The 26,713-nt window shown below is 48.1% G+C and overlaps 11 protein-coding genes across 11 annotated transcripts, besides 1 other annotated feature; 2 read left to right on the top strand and 9 right to left on the bottom strand.

The window, feature by feature from the left end:
- Window positions 1-189: 189 nt before the first annotated feature.
- On the bottom strand, window positions 190-1,269 carry BO87DRAFT_368692 (hydrophobin family protein). The gene is made up of 3 exons (XM_025621946.1): window positions 740-1,269; window positions 587-660; window positions 190-490 (listed from the first exon to the last, which is right to left on the bottom strand). Exons 1-3 carry the CDS (start codon window positions 1,008-1,010, stop codon window positions 440-442), a joined length of 396 nt encoding a protein of 131 aa, XP_025475107.1. The 5' UTR covers window positions 1,011-1,269; the 3' UTR covers window positions 190-439.
- Window positions 1,270-2,692: 1,423 nt separating this feature from the next.
- BO87DRAFT_447643 (argonaute/piwi family protein) lies at window positions 2,693-5,581 on the bottom strand (the record flags this gene model as incomplete). The annotated part of the gene is made up of 3 exons (XM_025628268.1): window positions 2,693-4,177; window positions 4,254-4,522; window positions 4,579-5,581. 3 exons carry the CDS (start codon window positions 5,579-5,581, stop codon window positions 2,693-2,695), a joined length of 2,757 nt encoding a protein of 918 aa, XP_025475108.1.
- A 1,160-nt stretch (window positions 5,582-6,741) lies between these two features.
- BO87DRAFT_380478 (hydrophobin family protein) lies at window positions 6,742-7,605 on the bottom strand. Its single transcript, XM_025624307.1, has 3 exons — window positions 7,206-7,605; window positions 7,076-7,149; window positions 6,742-7,001 (listed from the first exon to the last, which is right to left on the bottom strand). The coding sequence occupies exons 1-3, from the start codon at window positions 7,474-7,476 to the stop codon at window positions 6,978-6,980; spliced, it is 369 nt and encodes a 122-aa protein (XP_025475109.1). The 5' UTR covers window positions 7,477-7,605; the 3' UTR covers window positions 6,742-6,977.
- A 211-nt stretch (window positions 7,606-7,816) lies between these two features.
- BO87DRAFT_401180 (uncharacterized protein) lies at window positions 7,817-9,963 on the bottom strand (the record flags this gene model as incomplete). The annotated part of the gene is made up of 8 exons (XM_025625587.1): window positions 7,817-7,912; window positions 8,131-8,232; window positions 8,548-8,615; window positions 8,715-8,764; window positions 8,825-8,880; window positions 8,916-9,073; window positions 9,727-9,776; window positions 9,932-9,963. The coding sequence occupies 8 exons, from the start codon at window positions 9,961-9,963 to the stop codon at window positions 7,817-7,819; spliced, it is 612 nt and encodes a 203-aa protein (XP_025475110.1).
- Window positions 9,964-11,837: 1,874 nt separating this feature from the next.
- Window positions 11,838-12,062: a sequence feature (Protein overlapping with rRNA (BO87DRAFT_319442, PYH29633.1) was converted to a misc_feature.).
- A 243-nt stretch (window positions 12,063-12,305) lies between these two features.
- BO87DRAFT_344413 (urate oxidase) lies at window positions 12,306-13,408 on the bottom strand. Its single transcript, XM_025620819.1, has 3 exons — window positions 13,249-13,408; window positions 12,540-13,186; window positions 12,306-12,464 (listed from the first exon to the last, which is right to left on the bottom strand). Exons 1-3 carry the CDS (start codon window positions 13,383-13,385, stop codon window positions 12,328-12,330), a joined length of 921 nt encoding a protein of 306 aa, XP_025475112.1. The 5' UTR covers window positions 13,386-13,408; the 3' UTR covers window positions 12,306-12,327.
- A 536-nt stretch (window positions 13,409-13,944) lies between these two features.
- On the bottom strand, window positions 13,945-15,922 carry BO87DRAFT_319367 (FAD binding domain-containing protein; the record flags this gene model as incomplete). The annotated part of the gene is made up of 3 exons (XM_025619845.1): window positions 13,945-15,476; window positions 15,540-15,692; window positions 15,751-15,922. 3 exons carry the CDS (start codon window positions 15,920-15,922, stop codon window positions 13,945-13,947), a joined length of 1,857 nt encoding a protein of 618 aa, XP_025475113.1.
- Window positions 15,923-18,007: 2,085 nt separating this feature from the next.
- BO87DRAFT_410409 (DSD1 family PLP-dependent enzyme) lies at window positions 18,008-19,429 on the bottom strand. Its single transcript, XM_025626326.1, has one exon. It carries the CDS (start codon window positions 19,150-19,152, stop codon window positions 18,046-18,048), a length of 1,107 nt encoding a protein of 368 aa, XP_025475114.1. The 5' UTR covers window positions 19,153-19,429; the 3' UTR covers window positions 18,008-18,045.
- Window positions 19,430-20,275: 846 nt separating this feature from the next.
- On the bottom strand, window positions 20,276-20,963 carry BO87DRAFT_430415 (uncharacterized protein; the record flags this gene model as incomplete). Its single annotated transcript, XM_025627543.1, has 4 exons — window positions 20,276-20,512; window positions 20,567-20,609; window positions 20,660-20,677; window positions 20,890-20,963. 4 exons carry the CDS (start codon window positions 20,961-20,963, stop codon window positions 20,276-20,278), a joined length of 372 nt encoding a protein of 123 aa, XP_025475115.1.
- A 1,056-nt stretch (window positions 20,964-22,019) lies between these two features.
- BO87DRAFT_447651 (LLM class flavin-dependent oxidoreductase) lies at window positions 22,020-23,253 on the top strand. Its single transcript, XM_025628269.1, has one exon. It carries the CDS (start codon window positions 22,059-22,061, stop codon window positions 23,157-23,159), a length of 1,101 nt encoding a protein of 366 aa, XP_025475116.1. The 5' UTR covers window positions 22,020-22,058; the 3' UTR covers window positions 23,160-23,253.
- A 480-nt stretch (window positions 23,254-23,733) lies between these two features.
- On the top strand, window positions 23,734-24,768 carry BO87DRAFT_344422 (uncharacterized protein). The gene is made up of 2 exons (XM_025620820.1): window positions 23,734-24,174; window positions 24,284-24,768. The coding sequence occupies exons 1-2, from the start codon at window positions 23,804-23,806 to the stop codon at window positions 24,546-24,548; spliced, it is 636 nt and encodes a 211-aa protein (XP_025475117.1). The 5' UTR covers window positions 23,734-23,803; the 3' UTR covers window positions 24,549-24,768.
- A 319-nt stretch (window positions 24,769-25,087) lies between these two features.
- On the bottom strand, window positions 25,088-26,468 carry BO87DRAFT_344425 (alpha/beta hydrolase). The gene is made up of 3 exons (XM_025620821.1): window positions 26,382-26,468; window positions 26,102-26,329; window positions 25,088-26,034 (listed from the first exon to the last, which is right to left on the bottom strand). Exons 2-3 carry the CDS (start codon window positions 26,286-26,288, stop codon window positions 25,214-25,216), a joined length of 1,008 nt encoding a protein of 335 aa, XP_025475118.1. The 5' UTR covers window positions 26,289-26,329; window positions 26,382-26,468; the 3' UTR covers window positions 25,088-25,213.
- Between the last annotated feature and the right edge of the window lie 245 nt (window positions 26,469-26,713).

A 26,713-nucleotide genomic window follows, 5' to 3' on the forward strand; every position in this document is an offset into this window, starting at 1 on the left:
TGTGACCTTTCGATGATGTAATAGCAACTGCTAGATCATTATTACTACTGCCGAGTTGTAAGTACTTATTGAAGTATCTTGAATTAAAGCTATTACATTACACAAAAGAAACCGAGGCGACGTCCATGCATTACGAATGCTCTCTAAGATGTGATCTCATTCAATACAAGTATCCAAGAAACAGAGATTACTAGAAGCACATATAATTGAGACTAAACTAAAGTGACAATTCCTCATAAGAAATCGCACCATAAACTACTCTAAAGCAATCTTTATCTAAACAAAAAATCGATTCCAATCGACACTGGCACAGCCCAACAAGACACTTTTCTCGGGAAAGAGCAAAATCTGGAGTTGAGCTTGCTTCATATTATTCCTGAGTCGAGTATGTCAGTCACCGAGACTGAAACCGTATATTAGACAAGGGACGTGAGCCCGCTTAGTCGCTGTAGCCGGAGCCAGAGCCAGAGCCGTCACCGATGGCGACACACTGTACGAAAACAGCCACGTTAGTCTTGAACAGTCACCTTCGAGATGGAAGAGAGGAACATGTTTGGGAAGGAAAGGAATATGAGAACAAACGTACCTGAGCACCCTGACCGGGGCAGCAAGCAATGACGTTCTCGCAGACAGGTCCATCGGGGGTATCCTTGACGAGGGCTGTTACATGCGTTCATAAATGTCAGTGATGCATCTTCCAAGGCTAAGGTTGGATTTGGATGTAAAGGATCAGTCATACCCAGAATACCAAGCTCATCAATGAGGCTGACCGGAGCGCAAGCGCTTCCCTGACCGTTGACCAGACTGCCGACGACACCCCACTCGAGTAGGTTGTTGAGGAAGCCATCAGTCTTGTCGACGTTGGTTGGGTTGCAGCAAGACACGTTGCCAATATCGCACTTGCCCTCAGTCTGTTGCTTGATGGCCTGGGAATCAGCGACAGCGCCAGCAGAAACGCCGGTGGCCACCGCGAGGGCGAAGGCAAGAACTTTGGTGAGAGTGAACTGCATTTTGGCTTGGTGATTGAAGAAATCGGAATTGAAAGAGAACTGTGAGGAAGGCTTGATGTGATGACTTGGAGTGATGGATGATTGATGGATGGATGAGAGACTGACTTGACCGGGATACTGGGACCCTTTTATAACCGTTGACAGAGGTCTCTGGATCACAATTGCGAGGAAGAGAGGTCGATCCAACAATGCAACGTTCCTGAAGCCTGGTCTGTTCTCGTTCTCTTCTCCCAGGGAGAACCTAGACCTCCATTCCAAACCTCCTTCGGTTGGAATAGATTCATCTGCTCCCTTCGGCTCTGGTGGAGATATGTTACAAGGGGTCCTCGTTGCTGTGTGCAAAGTAGGTCCTCGACCGAAAACGGTTACTCCTAGTTTGGGAAGACTTCATTCTTTCTCCATGCTCTGAGATTCTCCATGAGAACTTGATTCTGATGACGAAGACTCCAGGGATGGATAGTGGAGCGTTCGAGTAAAGACAGGAACGATGTGACTCAGGTATGGATGTAAAAGGCCCCTGAATGTTACCGGGCTTCTGAAATGGGCCTGAGACAGTATGTTCTAGGTCTATTCAGGCTAGATGTTGGTGGCTATTTTCTCATGAGTTCGGAAAATGGTATGGATAATCAACGTAGCCTCATCCCGCGGAGAAACGAGGACTAGAGTGATAGTCGAGCGTTGTCTTGCATTCATTTCTGTTCTCAATTGTGGAGAGACAAGAGAAAGTTTACGATAAATGTAAGCATGCTACATTTCGTACGTGGGTTATTTCGTACGTGGTGCAGGAAATCCAATGTGGAGTAGAATACTCCGATGGCAGGAGGAAGAATAGCCAAGATGTTGAGTTGATCCCAGTAACCTGCCAACCCTCCACCAGCACATTTCTTGTGCTGCACACCCACAAGAGCTAAGTTTGAGCCACAGTGGCGATCTATTAGATTGGCCTTACTGAAGCGAAGGATCGCAGGGGGTGGTAGCTGCGGGCAGGCATGCAATGGGGCCAAGTATTTGAGATAGGATCTGGCGAGCCATGACAGCAAAGATATGAGCACAGGCAATCTTGACATCGAGACACTTGTGGAGCTGGGACTATGACCTCCTCTGGCACTCAAGGGGGAACGCAACCGTAAGCCCTAACTGGCAGGAGCCCGATAGACCTTGGGGGTATTTTGGCAGTTGCCTATTACGGATGGAAAGAAGAGTGGACCAATGATAGTGGCTGTGGGCTTGGGGAAACTTTAGACGGGCCGATCTGGCCAATAGGAATCTTGGAGTTCGTGACGTATAGAGTTTTACGTCGTTTTCCCACAGTACCGTTTCCAAACCTCGTTTGACGAAGTTCATCGTAACCGCCTTAGACTCAGAGCATTAAAGATGCTAATAATGAGTAAAGTCTATCTCATCACGATTGAGTCATATATATTGACGTTTGGACAAGGTTCGATTTCGCTGCTGTCATTGTTGGGAAGGCCCATCCCTTCCCTCGATTTGAAACTGACACGTTCCGTACTCGGCCGGCGGATAACGGCCGGCTTACACCATACGGTAAGAACGGTAACATGAAATTTACAAGATGGTAACATTACAACAGAAATGGCATTCTTGTAACCCTTACACTTGTTTACAGTATCATATCTCCACTGCTTGGAAGGCCACTGCACGATTCTAAGTGGCCCCCACGCTCAAATGTAGAACATGGTATCCCTGACATTTTCATGCAAAGATAGTTGCAGCTGATCCGGAGATAACACGTACCCAGTGTCCCGGGAGGATCGACGAAGCAACTCTTCCACATAGAACCGCGCTCGGAAGCAAGCAAGATCGGCGTAGAACACAGGTGGGCAGATGCTGGATGCCCTCGTTGCGCGGCCAGAGACGTAGCATATATTGTGGGTCAAGGCTTGGATGGAATTCACCGGATTAGGAGAGGCTCTAAATTGCAGATCGTTGGGAGAGGGCTGGAAAATTTCGTCGAGCAGCACAACATAGTGTGCAGGGCGAGCAGTTCCTCGACTGGCAGTATGAGACTGTAAGTAAAAGTCCCAGACCTTACTGCTACTGGCTGGGCCGTGATCAACGATGGTGCCGTTGGGAGGATTAGTGTCTTGAAATGACCGGCCATTGCGCTGACCTGTCCTCGTGGGCGTGAAAAATCGGGTGTGGTGTCGTTTTCCCACAATGACAATGGTGACTCGAGGCTCATCAAGACCCAGACTACTGTATAAGTCTCTGCATGCTTTGCGTAGCTGAGGGAGCTCCACGCTGAGGACACTCCCATATTGTGTATCTGAAACGCCATCGCGGTATAGCAGGATGTTTTCAGGGAGCTTTCCATGGTTCCGCCTCTGCCATGCATGCAGCCTTGAGGTGAGAAGTGCACCAAGCTGCGTGACCAGCTCCTGACGGGCGGGTTGAGTGCATATCTCTGCTGGCCATTGCGCCAAGTAGCGATCCACAGAGGCTACCATGGCGGCCACGCTGGGAGCCCGTGCTGGAAGGTTCCCTGAATTTGGATGCGTTACATCAACCCCAATTACCATAGTTTTGCCGTCACTTATTATGTCAAGGCTTGGAGAAAGCAACTTCTGATTAATCCCTCCAAGCTTTAAGTTGAGCTTCAGAGCAACATTCGACAGGAATTGATCATTTGATCGAAGGAACTTGTCCGCCACCACGCACACGTTCCTGATTCCAAATTGGACATCGCAAAGAAACTTGATCCTGCTGTACAGACCTTCTGCAGCTTGTGGGAGGATAATCAGTAGGAATGACATTGTTGACTCGACTATGGCCGCGAGAGCATGGGCTAGCTTGTCAGCGTCACTTTCGCGTCGTAAAGCACTATCAGTCACGCTGACATTGATACCCGGACAACTAGGCTCAGGAATAATGAGGCCGAGTGACTTCAGATGTGTGCGGAACTTTCGTATAGCGACTTCAATGAGAGCTCTTTCTGGACCTATACCATGGGCGCGACCGGGCGTCGAAAGCCATAAATAGGTCCACTGGGAGACTGACGTGCTCCCGGCAAACCTCATCCCACGTAGATTCCAGCCTCCTGCGCGCACAGAGGCTCGCTGTCCCTGACGATATTCTAAAGCAGGGGAGTCTAAAACGCGACCAGACACTCTCGCCATGCTCGGTGCAACAGTAATCCCGAATGAAGTCTAAGTAATACATAATAGAAAGCTTGAGTTAGTGCTGGTCATTAACCTTGTCAGGTCATTCAAACTTCCAACTTACCAAGTTCGCTCCTCTATTGGGGTGAGACATGCCCAAGATATCTGAGAGCTCTGTCTCTATTGAGGTGATCTGAGAAGCCAAAGTGCTTCTGGTCCCGCGACGAGCTGTATCGATACGGGCGCCTTGACGGGACTGAGAGGCGGCTATAGATGTAGCCACAGACTGACCAGGAAGCACCCGACAGACTTGAGCAGGCAAATAGGAAGGATTTGAGGGGGTCCCAACGTTGACAACGGGAAGCCATGGATCGTTTACAGTAATATTATAGACTATGAGATAAATCAGTCGGAACCCAAGCTAGTGACGGCGGGAATAATAATTTTACCTGACCGAAAGTATTCAAAAATAGTGATATACCCTTCAGGCGAAGGTCGCTTTCTTTTCCGGCTTCCCAGAACCGTTACTTCCCCTACCTCGTGGCCCTGTGAGCGTAATTCGCGGAAGAACTGGACCTCCTTAGCTCCTGCCCCGAGGCATGGCACCTTAGGGGGATATGCCAGACTGTAACCATCTCCTGGTGCTGCCAAACCTACTACTGTCTTGAGCCGCGGCGCGAATTTTCCAGCACGTTTGCGCATACCCAGGTGCGTAAGCTGGACGCGGAGATTCCGAAGCAGTGCAACAACTTTATTCATGTCTGGTCCGTTTTGGCGCATGTGCATCAAGATAATTTTGTCGAGCGAGCAGTCATCGTAGCAGATTGCAATTTTTGGCGCTGCATTGACAAACAACCGGCCCTGCGCTTCACGAGCGACGATGAAAAGTCCCCGGAGAATATGTAGCCCTGCACCCAGGCTCATCCGCGAGTCGAGGTTGAGATAAGTTCCCGTACCGGCAGATCTGATGTGTGGTGAGAACTTAGGTTGGTGTCCCAGAATGATATTCAACGCATGGATATGCGCTTCGGTCAGCGGCGGCCCTTGGTCCCTCGTATCACCCTTGAGCATCTGATAGATTCGGGGAAACTGAAGAATTCCAGCTGGTATTAGAGTGACTTGATAGCAATCATGCTGATATACCACGTTATAGGGACCGCCACAGCAGGGTAAAATGCGACTTGAGATGAGGTTCTGGTAGCCATCGGAGGCAATGCTCTCTTGGAACCGCACAAGCTCCGTCTTGAGAAGCTGGAGGATTACCTGGGTCACTACTTGTCTGCTCACAATCATGACCGCATCTGGCTCTGATCGTGAAACGCGCACTTCATACCGGTGTAATTGGAGATCAGGCTGGAGGTTCATCTGAAAATAATTTGCATAAAGATTGATTGGGTGACCCAGAGTACCATACCCAGGCCTTTTGGATGGCCTGACGCAATTGTCAGTCATTATATCACGATGACTGCTGCTATAAAAAGAGCAGTCAAACTTCGTCTTCTGCTACTATATAGGTAAGAAACAGTGCCAAACTGCTAGTCGGTTAAGATCGTTCAGGAACACCCTGAAATGGCGGCTTTCTCACCCAACTGAAGGACATATCCAAGGCACCAAGGGGCAACGATTCCTCCTGAAATCAATGACATTAGTCTCGGTATGCTATGCCTGAGAAGTGTCTACCAGTAAGTAAAGAAAAAAAAAAAAAAAAAAAAAAAAAAAAAAAAAAAAAACCACGTCCGGGTCCTATTAACCACTGCAACCAAACCGTGACAGCCGGCACAATCCCTACGTTGAAAATTACATCGTATTATAAATACAGACCATTGTGGTAAGGTATGTAAGATATGTAAGGTCGTATGATCCGTGGCGGCATTACATACGCCACCATCGATAGCCCTGATGCGGCTTAGCTCACTAGCGATCTGTTTCCTGATCTGAACAAGATGCGAGTCATTTGGGGAGTGAGACATTGCTGCATGCAGCTAAGATCGATTCTGGGAAGCGAATACAAAATTAGGGCTGGAAATATGGGCTAGAACGTTTTTGAATGTACCCCCCCCAAGGACGCAGAGGTCAGTGCGCAGTAGTATGGCAGTCTAACTTGGTCAAAGATACCCCTTCAGTCTGTTTGTCATGCTTTTGAATCCCCCTGTAATGCAAGCCAATCTAACATCCCAGTTGAGATTCCCTACTTGCGTGAAAAAACGCGCAAAATGCTGTCAAACCCCCAAAATTCATCCCTTTTGACTTGTTCAGATACTCAATAGGTATTGCCAATTTATCTCATGACCTATTCCGACATCGTTGGGATAATAGAAAGCACTATATGGAGACTGGCTATCGGAGGATCCCGGACTTGCGAGAGCAACGAAGTTAGGCTGCCGTTTCTGCTGGACGAAAGTTCGCAGCAAGGTCGCGCAGACGTGAAGTGCTCGACACGGGACTTTGTAGAGCAGTCTGAATCTGAAACCATGGATTGGGGTACAAGATCGTGGTATGAAATTTACTTGTGGTTTTCTTCGAGGTATACAGAGGGGCTTCCTTTCTGGACCCTCAAAGGCGTACTAAATCTATCGGTACACCGAGCAAGCTACAATCCTGTTGAAGTTGTATGCGAAACGGACGAAACCCTTTCTTTTTACTAAGCTAAGCTAAACTCTAGTCTAAAAAGACACAAAATCCAAAAGTACATGGGCCGACCAAGGACTTGGATGCCTGGGCCATTAACACGAAATCAATTAGCAGATGGAGCTGATATGAAAGCTCCACGAAGCTTGATCCCAAGCAAATTGATGCCGTTGAACCTGCGTCATCTGCACGAGGCCAGTGGGGCTGATTAAGCATCCCTCTAGTATCCGTCAAGGGCTGCGCACTTTTGATGTAAGATTCCAAGTCAGCAAGCTTTTACTTTCTAACAGAGGTCATAGTAACTGATGATGGACTTACGCTTCCGTTGGGGCAGCAGGCGATGGTGTTTTTGCAGTAGGACTTATCGTCATCCTGTCCCTCTTCGAAAAAGGCTAAGGATTGTTAGTTTGTTCTTTGTTGTCTCTCTTGAAATTTGATCAAGCCTTACCAAGCAGGTTGAGATTCCCAATGAGCGAAGTGGGAGCACAGGCAGATCCCTTGCCATTGACGAGACTTCCAATAAGAAGACCCTCCTCGAGTGCATTGTTCAGAAGACCGTCAGTGTCCTCACTGTTGCTGGGATTGCAGCAGTAGATGTCCCCAATCGAGCATTGGCCGGAAGCGTCGTCGATGGACAGCTTCTTCTGGCTTCCCTTAGCGGCCGGGATAGCAACGGCAGTCATGGCGAAGCCAAGGATAGCAGCGACAGCGAACTTCATTTTGAAAGGTAGTTGGAAGATTGAACGAGTGTTCTTGTATAGAAACGAGTGTTCAGAGAGAGAGACAGAGAAGGATTGCTTTGATGAGCGAGTGAATGGTTGATGATGAATGATAATTTTAGCAGGGGATTTCGACGAGATTTATAGCTTGAGGTGGAGACTACTCTCTCTCATTCTCCTTCTATGTTTAGTACTTGGATTGCTGCGAGCCCCTACGAAATTCTCGAGTTATGGGTCAATGTGACTGAGACAAATCTCATTCTCGCTCTCCCATACCAGATAACGACGATCATCTGAACCTCGATGTCTTCACAGAATTGTGTCTTGAACTATGACCCTCTCAAGGATATGAAGATAGGTCTACGATGATTGGAACGGGAATGTACGCGTGTGCCTGGACGCAAACAGCTGATATTTTGACTTGGCGGATGAATAACTAGAAAGATTCCTTGCTCAGCGTGGATCAAGGAGTATCAATGTAACCAGTTCATGACTCTGATTGCATCCCTTGTATCGTACCAGTGTAGTATATGGGTCTGTTGAACGAGACTTTGATAGGTTGGCAAAGTACCCTTTGTCTACACTTCACCTGCTTTCGTTAGAGATATTTTTTTTCTTAGCCCAGCTGTGGGGAAGCGAAGGCTAGAATGGTACCTTGCAGTCCTCCCACCCGCAGTGCATGTATGTGCTTGGCACGTTTGCATGAGCTTCATCCATGCTTTCTGTACAGAAGCTTGTTGGTGGCAAGTGAATCCACTCCAGCCTATGGTAACAATTCAAGTCGAGCCGGGAATATCAAGGAATCAGGTTTCATTGAGCCTAATTCCGTATGTTTCGGGGTTACGTCGCACTATCAGTCAAACTCCCTTCATTGTTGGGTCTCAGCCACCGTTCCGGTGAGTTTCTGTAAACTATCCTCAAGGTTTGCCTCCCTAAGTCCTATACAGGGACTAGACAGTATCTAGATTGCCCCTTCGCCAAGATTGATTGCTAAAAATGCTAGGCGATACTAAGATTTTTTGGTGTCTGTAGACAAGAGGTACTGGATCTCAGCAAACCATCTCATATGACCCTTAGCAAGGCAACAATTTGCCTGCCCTGAAAATTGTCAGACACTCGATTAGCCTTTGAGAATTTGTCTAATGATGTCTCTCGAAATTCCAAATTGCCCTGGGGTATTCACTGTGCACCCCTTGGAAGCAAGAGAGTCAGTTCGCATTCGTGTTAGTTTACTTCACGACTACGGACTACCGTCTGAAAGCGGGCAAGGAATGCGAAGTCTTGGAGCCTGCGAGGTACCAGGGGCGCAGTAGGGCAAGTAATTAAGCACTTCGAGAGATATATAAACCAAGCACCCTCGAGTTTCGATCTCTCTTTTCTTTTCTTCCCCAGAGCTTCGCTTGGCTGCGAGTTGTAGTTTGGTTTCCGGCTCCATCTACCACGTCTCTTCTCTTCGTCTCATCCACGAAGCCACGGCGAAGTATACATGTTTTGCGCTTGGCAAACGGGTATACTTCATTGTGACTTTGTGGCCGGGTTGTAGGGGAAGATGATTTCGGGGCTGGATAATACCTACGGTAACTGTAGCACAGGGAAGCTCATGATGCTGAGCTTTCTGTGTTATCAGGGACCTATAATTATGGGAAAAGCTAGACCTTGACGTTTATCGTGGGATTATCCATAGCTAGTCATGAAGAAATTATAGTAGATTACAATGACAACGAACACAATGCTTCTTAACATCACCTCTTCACCTAGAAAGCTTCATTGGAGCTCTTGTACTCACTCACACAATCTTAATCTGCTCATACAATTACCAAAGTATATGTGTGAGATTTCAACAGCATAAGTCCGCGAAATCCTAGAGCATGCTACGTGCAGGTCGATATACCCGTAATATTAGGCAGTATATTGCATATTATTATCTAGTGTATGGCTATTACACACGTTTGGTTGCGATATATACATTGTAGTATTCAGATCTCTAATCACCTATAGTAAATTTGAGGAGCAATATATCAAACATAGCTAGCTTGTGCTGAGATTGTAGTACTATATGTAGTGGAATACATACTAGGAAGGGGTTTATATATATATATTTATATAAATATCTCTGCACAAATAGTAGTTGTGTTCCGTCGTTAGATTATGGTGATTTGGACAGAAGAGGCCAATAATGACAGAAGCTACTTGATATCGATCAAAATCAGACAATAATCAAATATAAAGAGCATTTATGATTCAAAAAACTATTTGGGTCAACTGTAAGACTATAGGGTAGAGTAGGAAGAACATGAAGGCTATAAGTTGATGAATATGATCATTAGTCACAAATGCTACGGCAATTGATATGGCTTAATGGACGCAAGTGGTACAGTTTACCCTGCAGGTACTAATATAAGCTATCATTTATGTCTATAATAATGGGGTTCCATCACAGTGATCTAGTAATCACAGGGCAGTAGTATATCCGATAACTGAGGTCATATTGGCCCTCCGAATCAGACTCAATCATCAGAAATCTAACCCCAAGTAACGCAGGCACCCGAAAAAAAAACAAAAAAATTAACAAAGGCTGAACCACACGGGTGACACTGGAAAGGCTTGCTGTATCCATTGCACAGATAACCAAGCCCTCAAACCCTTCGAATCATGGCAGGTATTGCCACCAACCCCTCCAAGCCACCAAGAAAAAGAAGAAGCCAAGGGCGCCATCATGCCAGGCACGAGATTCGAAATAGTTGGAATGAACCCTAAGTAAGCAGTGGTTAATGCGAATTCTAATTGATATGACTTGTCTATCACTTACCTAGTCCGTAACTGGCAACGCAAGGGGGTTCTTGGGGGATTTGGGGCCCCGCCTGTCTCCTCGACGATAAGGTTCGGTCATTTCTTAGCGCCAAATTCCGGTCGGTTACCGATCCAAATACCTTGGTAATCTTTCACGTTTGAATATAACGAGCCTTGTATTAATGAACCGCCGTTTTATTACACGTATATGGAATTCCTGCCCTCAAAGGCGAGTGTCTAGGCAAGGTAGAAGCCAAGTGGTTTCAACAGAAACAGGACCCCTATTAGCTGTAATCCAGGGGAGTGTAGGTTTCAAGGGGGTTTTCACTATTTCATCACCTAGACATCCCTTTCTTGAGAGACAGGGTTATCGGTGCTGGTAATGCCAGCAACATGAAGACGATGGATGCCTGATAGGTGGAAGCATGTCACTGAATTTATGTTCTCCCTCATTCGGGCTTACTATATTCGGCTAGGGAGCTGCAGGCTACGCTTCCGTCAGTGGCCAGGACATTGCCCAGCCTATCTCGCAAAAGGTTGACTACACATTCCTATTCACATAGTGACCTAAAAGGGTATAGCAAACCCTCAAGGGCTTTGCGAACATGAATACTACCATCTAGCATTTGATATCATGACTCCAAGTATGTAGCATCAACTATGTCATAGCATTCGACTATCCTTCGGAAGAACATGGTCAGGAGATCTCGGAGAATGGTTGGTACTTGCGACGAATGTGCCGCTACAGTTTGCGATGGCCAAGGGCATTTGTGCGTTTGCCGGAAACAGAATCACATGTGGGGATATCGTATAATAACAGGAAAATGAGGGACTGATGATGCTATATGATTACATGCTATCATACTCAAAAGGGACATGCCTGCCCATTTTCCGTTTCTATGAGTGAGAAACAGACTTTTTGACCACTAAATGCACTAAACTGGATATTCAGGACGTAATACTAACAATCAAACTATCGGTTCATCTATTGCCCACCCAGGACAGATGCTGCAACAGTACAGTCTGCATGCGGTATCATAACAGTGCTTCCCAGAGTTCCTCCACTTGCGATCGTTACATACTCTCTAACGCCAAAGAGAGGTCCACTTAGACACTCAGCCATTCCAGACATCATTAAGAATATCCCCAAATAGGAGACCTTTGCAAATTCTCTTCTTTTTTCCGTCTTAGTAGCAATTAACAGTCACAGCACCCGGCCAATGATGAAGTTATAGCATTTCATACTACTGGGGAGTTAGTCCTAACTGCCTTCATCCAAATACCCCAATCATTACATCAAGATCATGACTCCCATTGTTTTGTTCCGTTCACGGACATGCGCGTACTACGGTTGCCTCAAGCTTTGATGGATATCTTCTTGGCATGACACTGCCTTCCTGCATGTAATTCTAGATTAAAATTGAGTACTTTCCCAAGAGTTCCCTTAGAGGGAAGACCACTGAATTGTAAGAGACCACAAGGATATATTCTCGAATTTGAAGAAACCGAAGTAGATTGTTCCCGGTGCGGGCAAAGGCTGTTTATCTCATTGGGTAGGACGCATTGGTGAGCTATTTCGCCACACCACACCACACACAATGCAGACTCATAGATGTTCCGTACATCAAAAATATACCCGAGAGAAGCAAGCAAACTAATTCTAGGTAAAATAAAACACAAAAAGCAAAAACATACAACAGAAGGGATTCGCTGGTGGTCACCCACCCAACTACTAACCTCCCGGCGTGTGGCTTAAGTACGGCTGAGCGGACGGGAAGCCCTGTTTTCCACACCCTATGGTCGTATGTGCTTGTTTTCAGTATGAAACGGTATATATCTAAACTATCCTAGTCGATGATTTAAGAGCATAGTATGATATCGAGTCACATCAGGAAATGGTTGTTGCACAGTCGCGAGCTAACGGCTGTTCTGTGACTGGGTCTTACTAGCAATCTACAGATGCTATCATTAAGATCACTCAAGATAGGTCTCATGATCTACTCGTAAATACCTATCGACGACGCCTACGTAAGGTGTAGCTTAATTCTCCCCCAAAGCCGTTCAAAGCTTAGCAGATCTGCTCTTATCGAGAGTAGAACGAGTCAAAGTCCCCTTTACCAACCCATTTGGTGCCGATTGCGGCAAATACACCTCTGCATCTTTGTCTGTGTTTTGAATGCCCTTGTGCCAGCTCAGGTCTATCAACATCCAATGTTAGTATGTCAGAAGAAAGAAGTATGCAGTCAAGATGCCGAAGCATTGCGGAAGCTTACCTATCTCCACATAGTGCTTATTAGGCCAAGAATACTCCACAGCATCAGCGAGAGGAACACAGTCCAAGAACTTCTCAGCCATCTTGTACAGTGTCGCCTGCGCGCTCATGCTATTGTCTTCCGCGAACGCCTTGAAGGATGCGTCTCTCGCCTTTGCGAACGCCTCAACGAAATGCGAGACATTCGCTTTAACGTCCGAAACATCTTCGAAGTGCTTCCACCTCCACTTGATATCAACATCACTACTCAGAATGCGGTCCCACGTCTCAGGCAATGTCGTGTATTCATCTTTGATGTATCCCCAGAACCCAGACCTGGTGCTCTTCAAAACACTGAGGCCAAAAATAGCCGACGTGATATCAATGCCAGAAGCTTTGGAAACATCCACGCGGATCTGCCGTTTGACGTTCCCGTCCTGGAAGAATGAATGCGGGTGTGGCTCGTTCTCGATGGTCATTCGTTCCCAGGTATGGCAGATAATGTCGATGTGGGCTGTGTGAATGTGTTTGTATTGAGTGACGAAGTGCTTCCCGAGGATGGAGCCGTATAGTTCCGGAGGGTGGACGGGGTTATGTTTGGCAATGATGTAACATGTGTTTTTGATTGCGTCTGTAGTGACAAGGACGCTGTTGTCTTCTTTGGTGTAACTTATTGCTTGATTGTTAGTTGGAATTTTTGATATCGTGAGATATCGTGACGAGAGTCTCACGAAGATTCTATGTCTCCCTCCAGCAAAACGCAGACCGTCAGTTCGTATACTGTTTGCACACCCGTTCCTGCATCACGATGAACTTTGTATAGTCGAACGTTGTCTTTGCCATATTGTGCATCGGATAGGCCGTACATGTTGAAGATTTGATTATTAACAAAGATACTTGTTCCAAGACGAGATGGTACGGTTCGAGAAACGCGGTCTCAGTTGTTGATATATCACTCAGGCACCTCCTTGTTGTCTGTGCTGCAGTCGGGCACCTCCGACGTCCGGAGAGGCCTGAACTCACGGATGGTGCCGCTATCTCTTCAATGGATAAGCTTCAGGCTGTCGGATAAGGCCACATACAGGGGTACTGATAGCGATGTGACGTGATGCGTCATTTTGAAGATCTATGATAGATGCCATTCTCTCGATAAATATAGTGCGTCTTCTCTCGAGACCGGTGGTCGTACATCATAAATATCGAGCAAATGCAGGCAACCCTTTCTCCATTTGTCAGAGACACGATAAAGTCCCGGGTCTTGTGAGTTACGCCATGAGAACACAATTATTTGCAGTGGAATTCAATACTGAGCAACAATCAATCCATAGAAGGCTATGATATTGAACCTGTGTTGTAGGATATTTAGCTGGCCGTTGCCGGCATCTTACAAAGACTTGTTTTGCCCTTTCAGCGGTTTCTTGTCATCACTAAATGCGCCGGTGCATGAAGCCATCGAAATAAGACGTCACATCCTCAACATTGTCCAAGCCAGTGACAAGTCCAATATAGCCATCTGGTCTCACCACCACCAAAGCACCGGAGTCGTCAGAGACACCGAGCTGGGTTTTTGCAGCTCCTGAAAAGTCAGAATATATGTTCATGGGCCAATTAGAGGAAAATGGAGCAGGGATATCTCCCAGTTGAATATCAAGGTGGTTCTGTGAGTGAATCAGAAAAAGATCAAGCACATATGCCTTGTTGGTGAATGGAACTGAGTCCGTTGTGATGTCCTCATGACGGAAACGTTGCATAAGTTCCAGTGGCAGAAGATTGAAGAGACTCATTGGTGAATGAGGTGAGTCCAAAGCATTTCCGAGATTCTGGAGGGTAGACGAAGATAGGTCATTGCCGGCAAAAATGAAGAGATGAAACCTGCCGATGGATGGCATGATGTCGAGCATGCGAACATGATTGCCGTCGATGTGTCGAATCAGATCGATAGGTAAAAGACGCTTGCCCGGCGTGAGGGGTTCCACTACTTGGTTGTTGATTGAAGTCCGGACATCGCGGTTAACAAGTAGGTTAGGAGGGTACTCATACCCACACCCGCTTGTGAAGCCATGTCCCATTTCCCATGTCTCGCGGAGGTTCTGACTGTCGAGTTTATCCTTTTGTCCAAATTGACGGGCAAACAAGGCGTCGAATTCAATAAGCTGTTGGGCAACCCAAAGTCTTTCTTGTTCGTACGTTTCGAGCAAAGATGCCTTTGCAACACCTTTCATAACCAGTGCCAGCTTCCATGTGAGGTTGTATGCGTCTGAAATGCTGACGTTCATTCCTTGTCCCGCTTTAGGACTATGTGTGTGACATGCGTCTCCAAGGAGGAAAACTCGCTTGGTCGTATCACTGAAGTTATGAACAACCCGCTGGGCCACACGATACTGGCTAATCCAAACGATGTCTGTGATATTCATCTTGTAAGGATGAATGACCTTGCTGATGTGGGACTGGACGGTCTGGGTGAGTTTAAAAGCGCTATTTCCTGTAAGGGCATCTTCCGCCGAAGCTCCGTTTGCGTTGAGATGCTCCTGACTTTTCTCATCCACCTGCAGGAAAATCCGGAGTCCCTCATCCTTGCGAGGGATCAACATGCAGCCACCATCTGGAGTTCGGATGGCACAACGTCTTCTGTAATCGGGAAAGTTCGTATCAACATAAACGTCCGCGACAGCCCAAACGTCCTCGCCGCCCTGCGAGGATGATTGCACACCGGTAGCTCGGCGTGTAGCGCTACGCGCGCCATCGGTACCTAAGATGTACTTCGTCTGCCATGCTTCAATGGCCCCGCTAGCATTATTCTTGATGTACGCTGTGAGTGGCCATTCGGGTTCTGAGCTGTGTTCATAATGAATAAGTTCCATGAATCGCTGAACCTTCTGCCCCTTGGTGTTCAAGTACTGTTCAAAGACATCTTCCGTCATGCCTTGGTCGGTATTGAAAAGGTACTGGTAAGGCGTGGCTTTTACAAAGTCAGCTACGTCGGATGTCATATAACTATCTCATAGTCTGCGAAAGAACTTACCATGGACCACCTCAGCGCCGGTGAAGTTACTGACTAGGGCGCCCGTGCTATCACGCATCCAAAAAGAAGTTTCGGTAAGACGATGCCCTCTCTTGTCAAGATCATGAAGTAGATTCATCGTCTGCAGGATCTCTTGGGTTCGAGGTTGGAATGCTTGGTGGTATGATCAGCTTTCTCGTCAAGTCAACAAGAGGGAAATTTATTGGCGTACCACTTGCATGCCCAGTTTGTGTTCTCGTGGCCCTTTTGTCAATCAGGCAAAAATCGATGCCGTATCTTTGCAACGTTGCCGCGGCCATGCATCCAGCGGGACCAGCGCCAACAATAAGAACATCCGTCCTCTGCGACTTGAAGGCGCCAAATTGATACGTTTCAATAGTCATGGTGAAATAATGATGATGAACGAAGCTTTCTGGGTTTTGAAGTGAGATTGCCAAAGAGACTTAACGGCCTGGCATGAGGGGCTGTATGCCGTGGATTTCCCATCCTCTTTATACCTCCACCGATGTGATATTTGGCCCCAGGTAAAGCCTCATGGTAGACCTCAAGGTGAACTACCAAAAGTACATCAATAGCACCGTCACTATCACAAGAGGTCTGGTCTCTTCAAAGTCATCCTTCCATGAATGCCGAATTGTCTGACGAATTTTCGCACGCGCTAATGCACGTTGCCACTGATATTCAACGAATCCAGAATCAGGTTCCGGTCAGGAAATCGAGCTGAACGGGCCACTGTTTCGAATACGACCGTGCGAGTATTCCTTTGGCATCATTGTTGAGCCGCTCAGCTGTGAGGAAGGATGCTCATTCGTATCCTACTATGATGACGGGCGCCGGAGACCAACATCCTAGGAATAGCGTGAACTTGCAAATAGGAATTGGGTTCGCACACGAATTTTCCTCGCCACTCGTTGTTCAATGTACTTAGTTGAGAGTCGGAGATGACTTGAATGGCCTGGGTGAGAGCCATCAGCGGGAAGACTGAAGGATGCGAAGGAATGAATGGGGGCCGCTTTGTTAGCCTCCATGCCGTCCGCCGGTTTATATGAGGCTAGACACACAATGTAACCCTGCTAGGCCGTTCTCGGGGTCAGGCCCGACGATCGAATCCTTCAACTCGGCATAGGTGCAAAATCAACAAAAACGTGAAAGGTGTGTGTTGGTGTCTTTCAAAACAAGTCAAAAGTGCTGGTATGAAGTGTCTGCGGCCTGCACGCGAAGTGTATCCCGAAAAACATTTTAACATTGGTCCAGAAGAGCCCTGAAGTCTGATCATGAGGGCACCCAGTGCAGCTCTCCACCGACCCATGTCTAGTGGACGCCCTGGCTGTTTCGGCATGATCCACAGCGGAAGCAGTGGGCCAGGATCTGACATCTGACCGTGCCCTGGTCCACTCCGCACGCCTTCCGTGAAGAATCGAGTAATCAAGCATAATCAAGCACTCAACTGTTAGATCTGAGGCTGTCGGCGGTCGCCGTTCCCCGTGTGCCTGGAGAAGACGTCTTGATCTGCGTTAACAGATTTATCGCGAGGAGGAAGGATCTACATGGCGGAAGACGGGAGACGGGAAGTGATAGACCCCTCCGCAGGACCGTTCAGGGTCTCGATGGTCTTCCCCGCAAGGTCCATTGCAAGGGCCAGTGGTTGATCAAGGGTCTGAGTTCCTACTTGCATCGGTAGTGGTCATCAGATATCGGTCAACTCCGTCAAATAAAGGAATATTAGGGACGGTGGCTGCCGAAGTCTCACATATCCGCAGAAGACATGGATTAAAGTGGAAGAATGAGAACCGTATGAGTCAGTCACTCTATGCCCCGAGCAAGTCAGCTTGTTTGCATATACTGGTGATGAATGATAAGAGTTATCTACTGGGGAAGAGATAACATTGGTAATGGTTCATGTTCTGGTTACCAAATCCACTTTTAGCGGTGGGGGCTGAAAGGGTTAAATATTGCAGCATCTGGAAGAAAGATAAGACCCACTCTGATACCAAGGTAATGCCTATCTACATATGATTTCCCGTTTCCCCCATTGATCAAAAGCACATCCTAAATAAGAAATGTCGAAATATCAGCCAGCATCTTAAATATACTCAAAAGACACACCTCGAGCTCTACTGTTGAAATCTTTCTCTGGTTCAAAGTGAGCCTGACGGGAATCCACTTCTGAATTCGGTTGCAGATATTGTTCTTGGCATGCAGGCATATTATTGCCAGATCCATGGTTTTCTCTACGAGAATGCGGCTCTCTTTGAGTTAATTATCTTTTCTACTGCCAGATTAAATTCCACTATGCTGCACTAAATGAAAGACTCTGTGGCAGGCCAACTACGGTAGCAAGTCTGTCCTTTCAACGCTTTCGGCACATACAACTCCAAATCATTCATACTTACTCTTAATCTAAACCTGAAAGTGTACTCGATAGAGTTACGGTGTGGCATGCAGAAGCACTTAATTGAATAATTGTAGTCTGTTGGTAGTAGAACCTCTATCACAAGAACGCTATCTATTGAACCTTCCCTCTAGCATCCACGGACCAGATCTCCTCAATGACTCCACCCCGATGAGCATAATAGAAGTCATGCAAATTGATCGTCGGATCAATGTGACTCGGGACCATCTCCACTCTATCCCCAACTTTCAAATCCGGCGTCCCCTCGTCCCAACTCAGCGCACCATGCTCATCACCCAGATTCTGATGCGTGTATCTGGAATCCTTACACTCCGCCAACCCACTATCTGTAGTCAACGACTTCAACCCCGCATCAATTGTAACCTGTCTCTCCCCCTGCTGACTCACTACCGTCGACAATATCGTCAGACTGTTCGAGTAATCCCTCCCGATCGCATTCCGGTAATCCGTATCCATAAAAATGAACGACCCCGGCTGCAACTCCGTCACACCGGGCACAGAGGAACAAAACTCCACCGTTCCCGTCCCACCTCCAGTCACCACATCGATCTGGAAGCCTTCCTTGCGCAGCGCCTCCGCCGTCTCCGTCAATATCTTCATGGATGCCAAACATTCCTGTCGTCTCTCCTCATAACTATGCATATGCTGCACATGTCCCTCATACCCCTGCACCCCGATCAACTTCAGATACTTCAGCCCAGACAGATGTCTCGCGAGCGCCAATGCCGCCTTCGCATCAGCCACGCCCGTACGGTGCAGCCCCACATCCAAATCAATCAACACCGCCAAGGGCGTCGTTATTCCCTCCCTCTCCAATGCCTTATTAATGGCAGTAGCCCCGGTTTCACTATCCACCACGGTGCGCAGTCGCCCCGGATGTTTCTTCACCAATTCAACGAGTCGCTGGACTTTCGGTGCGCCGATAATCTCGCATGTAATCAGAATGTCGTCGAACCCGGCGGCTGTGATGGCCTCGGCTTCTGAAACCTTAGCAACGCAGCAGCCTTTGGCACCTGCGGCGACGAGCCTCTTTGCTAGGGCAGCGCACTTGGTGGTTTTGAGGTGCGGACGAATGTTCAGTCCTGTGGGGAGGAGAGCGGAGAAGAGTTTCTGGATGTTAGATTCCATTAAGTCCAGATCCACGATCATTGAGGGAGTATCCAGGCTCGAGAGCCGGTCGCCGATTCGGGGAGTATACATGATTTGCGTTTCAGAGGGGAGGTGAGTAGCGGGAGGGTGAGTGATGAGAGTGTATATTGGTGAAGAAAGGACGTGGGAATGGGATTTTAAAAGAGGGGATGGTGCCCCTCCTTGGCGATGAATGTTCAGGCCGTGCGCCCTTGCAGATGGAGATAGGCCGAGATCCGAGAGCGATAAGCAGGACCATCCCTACTTATCTTCAACCCTCACCACCTTCGAACATATTAAGTAACTAATGATATGCCCCTTGTTATGTCACAATGCCGATTGATGTTCTTCCTGGATCCTGGAAAATTGACTGCCAACGAAGACTTTGTGGTAGGAAGAAAGAACAAACAAACATGCGGAGGGATGTGTTCCCCGCACGCAGGCGATCATTGCTATTTCGGGACCAGCGCAACACCCCTCACGTCTCTACTGAACATACCCCCCTGACCGACTTCTCCAGATCCCACTTACGCCTGTCAAAGCTGTCACAAAAAAGAAACAGCCTTGAGAGTGTAGATTTATGGTACTTCCCTGAGAATACTCAATCTCCACCATCAGTCGTACTATCCTCGTCAACACCACCAACAATAACCAGAAGAAATAATGGGTTAGGAAGGTATCTGGAAAACGATCTCGCCCTATGATTCATCATGCCTATGTATTGCAATTTGAATCCATTCATGTTCATGTTTCCTAGCCGATCTCGGTCCTGATATAAGATACTAGCTGTTCCATCCACTATCTTGATACTGCAGACAATTACTGCTCCCTGCCTGCCTGTTCCAAATGTACCGGGCTGGACAGCAGCGTAATCCTGTCTATACCATCTATTTAGCGATGTAGTAAATTTTCTGCCGATGGTCTATGAAAATGCTGTCATTCCGTCAGTTGTTTGATGATCTCCCATCGTTGTTCACTTCCGGTCAACTTCAGGACGCAAATTGGGGGACGTTTCCCGCCTAGACGTACTCTGAGAAATGTGACGCATGTAAGTGGAGGGGTGTTGTAAGCATAGTTTCGGATTGGGACCATTGAGAAGAGGTGATATCTTATCCGCACGCGCATGCCATTTTTAATAGAGATACAGTCGCACTATGGCTCTTCAACCGAGAACACGTATCCCCGGATGTCCTTTCTACTGTCCTTCCTGTCTCTGCTGCTGCTCCTGCTGTTCTTGCAGCTCCGAATACTCCTGCGCTTGCTGTTGGGCCTGCTGCTGTTGGGCCTGCTGCTGCTGCTGGTCTTGGTGCTGCTGGTCTTGGTGCTGCTGGTCTTGGTTCTGCTGGCTGTGGTTGTGGTGATCTTGGTGATGGTGATCTTGGTAATGGTGGCCTTGGTAGTTCTGACTCTGGCGCTGATACTGCTGGCGGTGCTGCCGTAACAATAATCAGTCTAATGCCATCCAATGTATCGAAAGGCAGAGTACTAACACGGTAGTGGCGCCGCCGAATCCTCTGTTGCCATTCGATCTAGTCGTACAAGTTAGTTTTCTGCATTATATGTTTCCCATATAGCTAACCTCGACGCGTCTAGCTCCCTGTAAGAAGTGAGATTGGTATGAGCCACACATCTAGGGTAAGAAGCAATACGGATGAATCATACCAGTATCTCTAACCCCCGGTATAGATAGCAGTTTGCGATTAAATGGCCCCCGCGGCCACAGAACCGGCACTGCATTCGAGCCTTGTTAGCAAATTGGCATGAAGCTGGAATGACTTAGTTTCATCATAGATAGGTTATAACACGTACTCTTCTGGGTCTCCAGCCACCGCGTCTGCCACGGTCACGGTCACCACCGCGACCACCGCTACCGCCATTTCCATGTTCTTTCGTGATAAGTAGAAGCTCCAGTGTTGCTATCCGATGGCATGATGTTTACCGGAACTTCTATATATCAAATTAGAGGAGAACTCATCTCCCGAAGAAATGCGACTATTTGAAAGGAAGATGAAATTGTGCGTCGGGAAACTTTGATTGAGCCAGGACAACAACCTTCACTGAACAAAACTACCAAACGTGGACTAGTACGTATGAGCATCGTCCATTTTGGGTCTAGGTCCAGTTTCTTTATTTTGATTATTCTTGCATTCAATGTGCAATCAGTGTCTAACATCAATGTGGCTGAGCCACTATAACAATTCATACACATCGGAACTTTACCTCGAGAATTAGTCCATTACCATTGTACCTGAAAGTAGCCTTAATATCCTCTGGCTTCAGGTCGGTGAGATAGACTTCATACCCAGTGCAGCTGAGCTATCCATATAGGCCATGGCCTCGAACAGATATAATCCGCAAGCGTAAATCCCGGTAAGGGGCATAGATAGTCCTCTCGAATAGACAAAGATGTATACTCGTCCCCTATGATAATTGCGTGATGGGCCACTATCCAGCACAGCACCTGCTGATGGTGGGAATTGTAAGCATTATCACGCATCATAATCCAGGGAGTATATATAATAAGTAAAACATAAGATAGCGTCCGGTATATCCGAAATCAGATAGAATCAGCCAATAATGCTTAATGGTATGGCTTAATAAACTTTGGACTGTCAAGCTTAGACTTTCCATAGGGGATGTATGTGCGCGCCGATGGCCCGATCCCTCACAGCACGTCCAGTCAGAAGAGTCTACCAAATGGTGTCAATCATCTATCCTGAGTTGCATAATGCCATTCCAGAATGACGACTTCCACAACATCATCTGTCCACTCGGATGTGTGAAACTGCCGACCGTTATCGGCCATGTAAGGCGTGATCGCCTAGTGTCTCGCGTCATCTCAGTGCACCGCAGCACATCCCATGCGGGGTTCAGGGCAAGAAGTACAGCCCCCCCCCGGAAGATTATAAATGCTACTAGTATGTTCATCCTGATCAGTGCCTCCATGTCATTGCATAGACCATAGATCATCTTTCATCATGCCTACTGAATTTATCAGCCTTACCTTTCCCAACGCCTCGACCGAGGTCGCGCCTATCCCCAACGCCCGTATTGACCCTGACTACCTCGTCCGCTATGCGAGATCACTAGACGACTATGGCTTCAACTACACCCTCGTGCCATACGATTCGTCTTATTTCGATCCCTTCACCGTCGGAGCCACCATTGCGTCGGTGACCAAGAACCTCAAGATCATCATCGCCCTCCGCCCCAACACCCTGTACCCGACCGTCGCCGCCAAAGCCCTCGCTACCCTAGATCAACTCAGTCGAGGACGCGCCGTAGTCCACCTTATTGCCGGCGGCAGCGATGCCGAGCAAGCCAAAGAAGGAGACTTCCTCACCAAATCCCAACGCTACGGCCGACTAGAAGAATACATCCGCATTCTCCGCCGAGCCTGGGAATCCGATGAGCCGTTCGACTGGGAGAGCGAACATTACACCTTCAAGCAATTTAGCAACCGAGTCCGTCCTGCCAACCCCAACGGAACCATCCCCGTCTCGGTGGGTGGCTCCTCCGATGAAGCCTACCGCGTAGGCGGCTCACTGGCCGATATCTTCGGTCTCTGGGGCGAACCGCTCAAGGAAACCAAGGAACAGATCGATCGGATCTATGCCGAGGCCGAACGCGCCGGTCGTGCACCAAACGATCGCCCCCGTATCTGGGTGACCTTCCGGCCTATTATTGCCGAGACAGATGAGCTGGCCTGGGCTAAGGCATATCAGACGCTCGATAAGTTGAAGGAGCATCGCGCGAACGGACAGGGCAAGGCGCCGCCCAATGCTCCGCCGCCGCAGAATGTTGGGTCCCAGCGTCTGTTGGATATCGCGGCGCGTGGGGAGGTCCAGGACCGCGCGCTCTGGTATCCCACTGTCACGGCGACGAATGCGCGCGGAGCTTCCACAGCATTGGTCGGATCGCCGCAGACTATCTCGGATTCGATTTTGGATTACGTGGATTTGGGCGCCGAATTGATCTCTATCCGCGGGTATGATAATCTCAATGATGCGATTGATTATGGGCGGTATGTGCTGCCTAAGGTGCGTGGGGAGTTGAAGGCGAGGGAGAATGGGAATTGAGGATGTCGCATGATGAACTCAAGCTTCACTCTTCAGGTAGTCTGAAGAATATGGATAGTAACTGTCAGATAAAGTTGATAGAAATTGATCGAAAGGGTATGCTTCCCCAACCTGACTGAAGCTGTATGCGTTAGTAAATAAGACACACAAGGCATCGAACTGGTAGTTGGCTACGGTGAGAAAAACCGACAAGGAAAAAGTAAAGTAGGAAAAGTAAACTTATCAACAAAAGCAAGCATATCACTCTAGATTTAGAAGAAAACATATAGGTCTGATCGAGTCGATGACCACAAGTTCTCGAGCATTTTGACAAACAGGGGGGGGGGGGATGGATTCTAAAAATGTAGTCTCAAATCAAACCAAAGGACTCTACTACATGTCTAGGCATCCAAACTCACCACCTGAAAAGCAACGCCAAGAACTGCACCACACTGCATCTTGAAACACGATAAGCTTTCCTCCAGCCAGCGGAGCAGCAAATAAAATCTCACCACGCGACCGTCTGGATAGTTCATCTACCCGGACCACCCGATCGCTCCACCCATTCAAGCCACTTCTCCCCCATCAAAACAATCTCATCTTTTCTCCATCCTCCCAACCTCACCCATCTTCAACAAGAAAACACCCCCACGAAAACAAAGACCATGCGATCTCCAAGCGACCCTCTCCTCGCCTCCGAAACCCAACCACTCCCTCCAGGCCAGATCTATCTCCCTGACGGCGAGGAAAACACACCATCCACCGAGCCCCTCATTGCGCGCTGCCGCCGGTCGGCCCGCAACTACCTCTCCTCCCGATTCGGTCACTACCTCGTCCTATTCCTTGTGTCTGTAGATGTTGCCTGTGTTTTTGCCGATTTCTTGATTGAAATCCATGTTTGCGAACTCGAGAAGAAGTACAAGCATGTGCCTTCCGGGTGGGAAGATGCTCAGGAGGCGCTGAGTATTACGGGTTTGGTGTTTTCGTGTCTGTTTATGCTTGAATTGGTTGTTGCTGTGGGGAGTTTTGGGATGAAGTAGGTCTTTTGCCATACTTTTCCCTACACTTTTGTCACTTTGCGGAGCTATAGTGGTTGTGTTTCTCGAGGTATGGGGCATTGCAGCTAGCTAACGGTATCATTGCAGTTACTTCTCATCCAAGTTCCACATCTTCGATTCAGCAGTCATTATTGTCGCGTTCGCCATAGATGTAGCGATGAGAGGGTTGGTTGAGGAACTGGGTTCCTTGGTCGTGGTTCTGCGGTTGTGGCGCGTGTTTAAGATTATTGAGGAGTTGGAATCCGCTAGTGCAGATTCTTTGGAGGAGTATGAGCGGGAAATTGATCGGTTGAAGGAGGAGAACTACTTGCTTCGTCGCAGGGCGGAGTTTGGGGGTGATGGGGTGAATTGAGCTTGGCATGGTGCTAAACTACCTAAGTATGTATGTGTGTTTAGCGTGTGGGGTAGACTGGCTGGTGAGCTGAGTGGATGATCAGAAGTGTTCTTTGTAGATGGTTTGTGGTTTGCAGTAGGAGGTGATCTGCATGGGAGATTCCGGGTATATAGTCCTTGGTTGTTGTTCGGAGATCTTCTGGTAGCGGTTCGAACATAGACAGTGATTTGATGGCGATTCGAGCGTCCAATTTCTTATATCTGTACCATTTTCTTGGAGACCGCACCAGGGCGCAATATCCCTGGTAAGGCTGAGAAGATGCAGGAAGCTTACCACTTCTCCACCTCATCCTGCACGATTCTCCACCTACACCCCGCACTGAAAGCGACACACGATCGCATTTCCATATAACTAGGAAATCTTTAGGAGTGAATGTGTCGCTACGCCATACATATAAATCATGCGATTTTTCAGGCACCATTATATTTGCAGTATACACCTTCATATGAGGAATTAGCCATTTCAACAATCCAAACATTTTCATCGAAATAAATGCAGCCGTTAACCCGCGTCAAACCTTTTCTGCATGAGAGCATATGTATTGGATACTCTACACGGTATGTCTGTACTAGACTCATAATCATCTATGCAACTTCATGAAAGGCCTTGCCAACCCAGAAGCTCTAAGCTCGACCAAAAACCTCATCAATAAACTCCAACCCCCTGTTATACGCCTCCACAGACCCCTTCGCCGGCTTGGGTGGAAATCCCTGACTGAAATCCATCAATCCATGCGCACCCCCCTCAACAAGCAACAATTCCGTCTTAACACCCAACTTCTTCAACTGCTCATAATGGTTGATACTCTCTTTATCGGGGACAACATCATCCGCAGTTCCATGCACAAACACCGCAGGCGGATGCTCCTCAGTCACATGCAACTGCAAAAACGCCGGCTTCAAGTCCTCCGGAATAGCAGCCGCTCTTTGCGAATACTCCACCTTATTCAACTCCGCACCTAGCCCAGGCCGTCCCAGACATCCGTCCAGGAACGTCCCATCCAATTCCCACCGCACCGTCAGCGCAAACCGATTCGTCATCATACCCCCGTCTTCGGGCATGTCGTCGCTGACGACGGTCTTGTCGGCCAGTAGCTTGGGGACTTCGTCCAAGTTCACCATGCTAGCAATGGAAGTGGGAGGACGGCCAGTCGTCCAGTGATCGAGGAGCCAGTCGCCGGCGCTACCGAACCCGGTTAGCATGGCGGCGGGCTTGGGGGTCGCGTAGATGCAGGCAGCGCGGGCGGAGTATCCGCCTGCTGAGAAGCCGGTTACGGCGACGCGGGTGGTGTCGAGGGTTGTGCCTTCTGGAAGGGAGTTCTGGAAATCTCCTGCTAGGAAGCGGAACATGGCCTTCGCGTCTTCAATCTGGTCGAGCGCTGTGGTGGGGTGGCAGAGACGGTAATCTGCAGAGATGAAGATGTAGTTCTTTTGCTGGCAGTGGTCTGTTTACTGTGTTAGATATTCTGCTTGTCTGGTTCGGTATCTGAGATAACAGGTGGAAGGACGTACTGTATAGCCAGTGCGGGAATCCCATGCCCCGGCGGGAGCCTGCGGTCATGCCGCCACCGTGGTAGTAGATGATGGCGGGGAGATTTCCGCTCGCATGGGGTGGTAGGTAGTAGTCAAGTTTGACATCATGGCCATCGACAGTGAAGTAGACCAGGGTTTTACCTCCTTCAGGGAGACGTGGCGGCATGTTTGCTAGTTGATGCGGGGTTGAGATGTTCAGCGTAGGGACTATGGCCGTGTTAGCGACGCGGTGACTGAGTGAAGATTAAGGAAACGTTACCGGTATATACAGATTGCTCTAGTGGGATAGTGTGTGAAATTTCCTATAATACTTTGCCAATGATGCGCAATTTGTATCCAAGATCAGGCAGCAGCGGAGACTGGAGATTCTCAAACATGATGATGTTGAGCCGGGTGAGTATATAGCCGCTGACCCCACCATGCCGGCACGCCGAGATTCGGCACTACCTCGGCTTTAAGTCTATCGCAAATAGACTCGGTGGAGACATTGATTGCAAATGTCCTGGAAAGGCTGTGCAGACCCCGTTAATTCTATTTATGGAATTGAGGTGAAGATTGGCCGAAAGCTCGATGACATCACACGATACTGTG

Source organism: Aspergillus neoniger (assembly GCF_003184625.1).
Source record: "Aspergillus neoniger CBS 115656 unplaced genomic scaffold BO87scaffold_46, whole genome shotgun sequence".
Classification (NCBI taxonomy): domain Eukaryota; kingdom Fungi; phylum Ascomycota; class Eurotiomycetes; order Eurotiales; family Aspergillaceae; genus Aspergillus; species Aspergillus neoniger.

Bases quoted from the DNA above. Each gene is read 5' to 3' on its own strand.
- BO87DRAFT_368692 (XM_025621946.1), bottom strand. From the start codon at position 1,010: ATGCAGTTCACTCTCACCAAAGTTCTTGCCTTCGCCCTCGCGGTGGCC. The intron at 661-739 runs GTATGACTGATC...CGCATGTAACAG, and splicing joins TGATGAGCTTGGTATTCTGG to CCCTCGTCAAGGATACCCCC. The intron at 491-586 runs GTACGTTTGTTC...GTTTTCGTACAG, and splicing joins GCCCCGGTCAGGGTGCTCAG to TGTGTCGCCATCGGTGACGG.
- BO87DRAFT_380478 (XM_025624307.1), bottom strand. From the start codon at position 7,476: ATGAAGTTCGCTGTCGCTGCTATCCTTGGCTTCGCCATGACTGCCGTT. The intron at 7,150-7,205 runs GTAAGGCTTGAT...AACAATCCTTAG, and splicing joins TGGGAATCTCAACCTGCTTG to CCTTTTTCGAAGAGGGACAG. The intron at 7,002-7,075 runs GTAAGTCCATCA...TTACATCAAAAG, and splicing joins CCTGCTGCCCCAACGGAAGC to TGCGCAGCCCTTGACGGATA.
- BO87DRAFT_344413 (XM_025620819.1), bottom strand. From the start codon at position 13,385: ATGTACGGCCTATCCGATGCACAATATGGCAAAGACAACGTTCGACTA. The intron at 13,187-13,248 runs GTGAGACTCTCG...TCAAGCAATAAG, and splicing joins GAGGGAGACATAGAATCTTC to TTACACCAAAGAAGACAACA. The intron at 12,465-12,539 runs GTAAGCTTCCGC...GGATGTTGATAG, and splicing joins TAAGCACTATGTGGAGATAG to ACCTGAGCTGGCACAAGGGC.
- BO87DRAFT_410409 (XM_025626326.1), bottom strand. From the start codon at position 19,152: ATGTATACTCCCCGAATCGGCGACCGGCTCTCGAGCCTGGATACTCCC.
- BO87DRAFT_447651 (XM_025628269.1), top strand. From the start codon at position 22,059: ATGCCTACTGAATTTATCAGCCTTACCTTTCCCAACGCCTCGACCGAG.
- BO87DRAFT_344422 (XM_025620820.1), top strand. From the start codon at position 23,804: ATGCGATCTCCAAGCGACCCTCTCCTCGCCTCCGAAACCCAACCACTC. The intron at 24,175-24,283 runs GTAGGTCTTTTG...GTATCATTGCAG, and splicing joins GTGGGGAGTTTTGGGATGAA to TTACTTCTCATCCAAGTTCC.
- BO87DRAFT_344425 (XM_025620821.1), bottom strand. From the start codon at position 26,288: ATGCCGCCACGTCTCCCTGAAGGAGGTAAAACCCTGGTCTACTTCACT. The intron at 26,035-26,101 runs GTACGTCCTTCC...CACAGTAAACAG, and splicing joins ATTCCCGCACTGGCTATACA to ACCACTGCCAGCAAAAGAAC.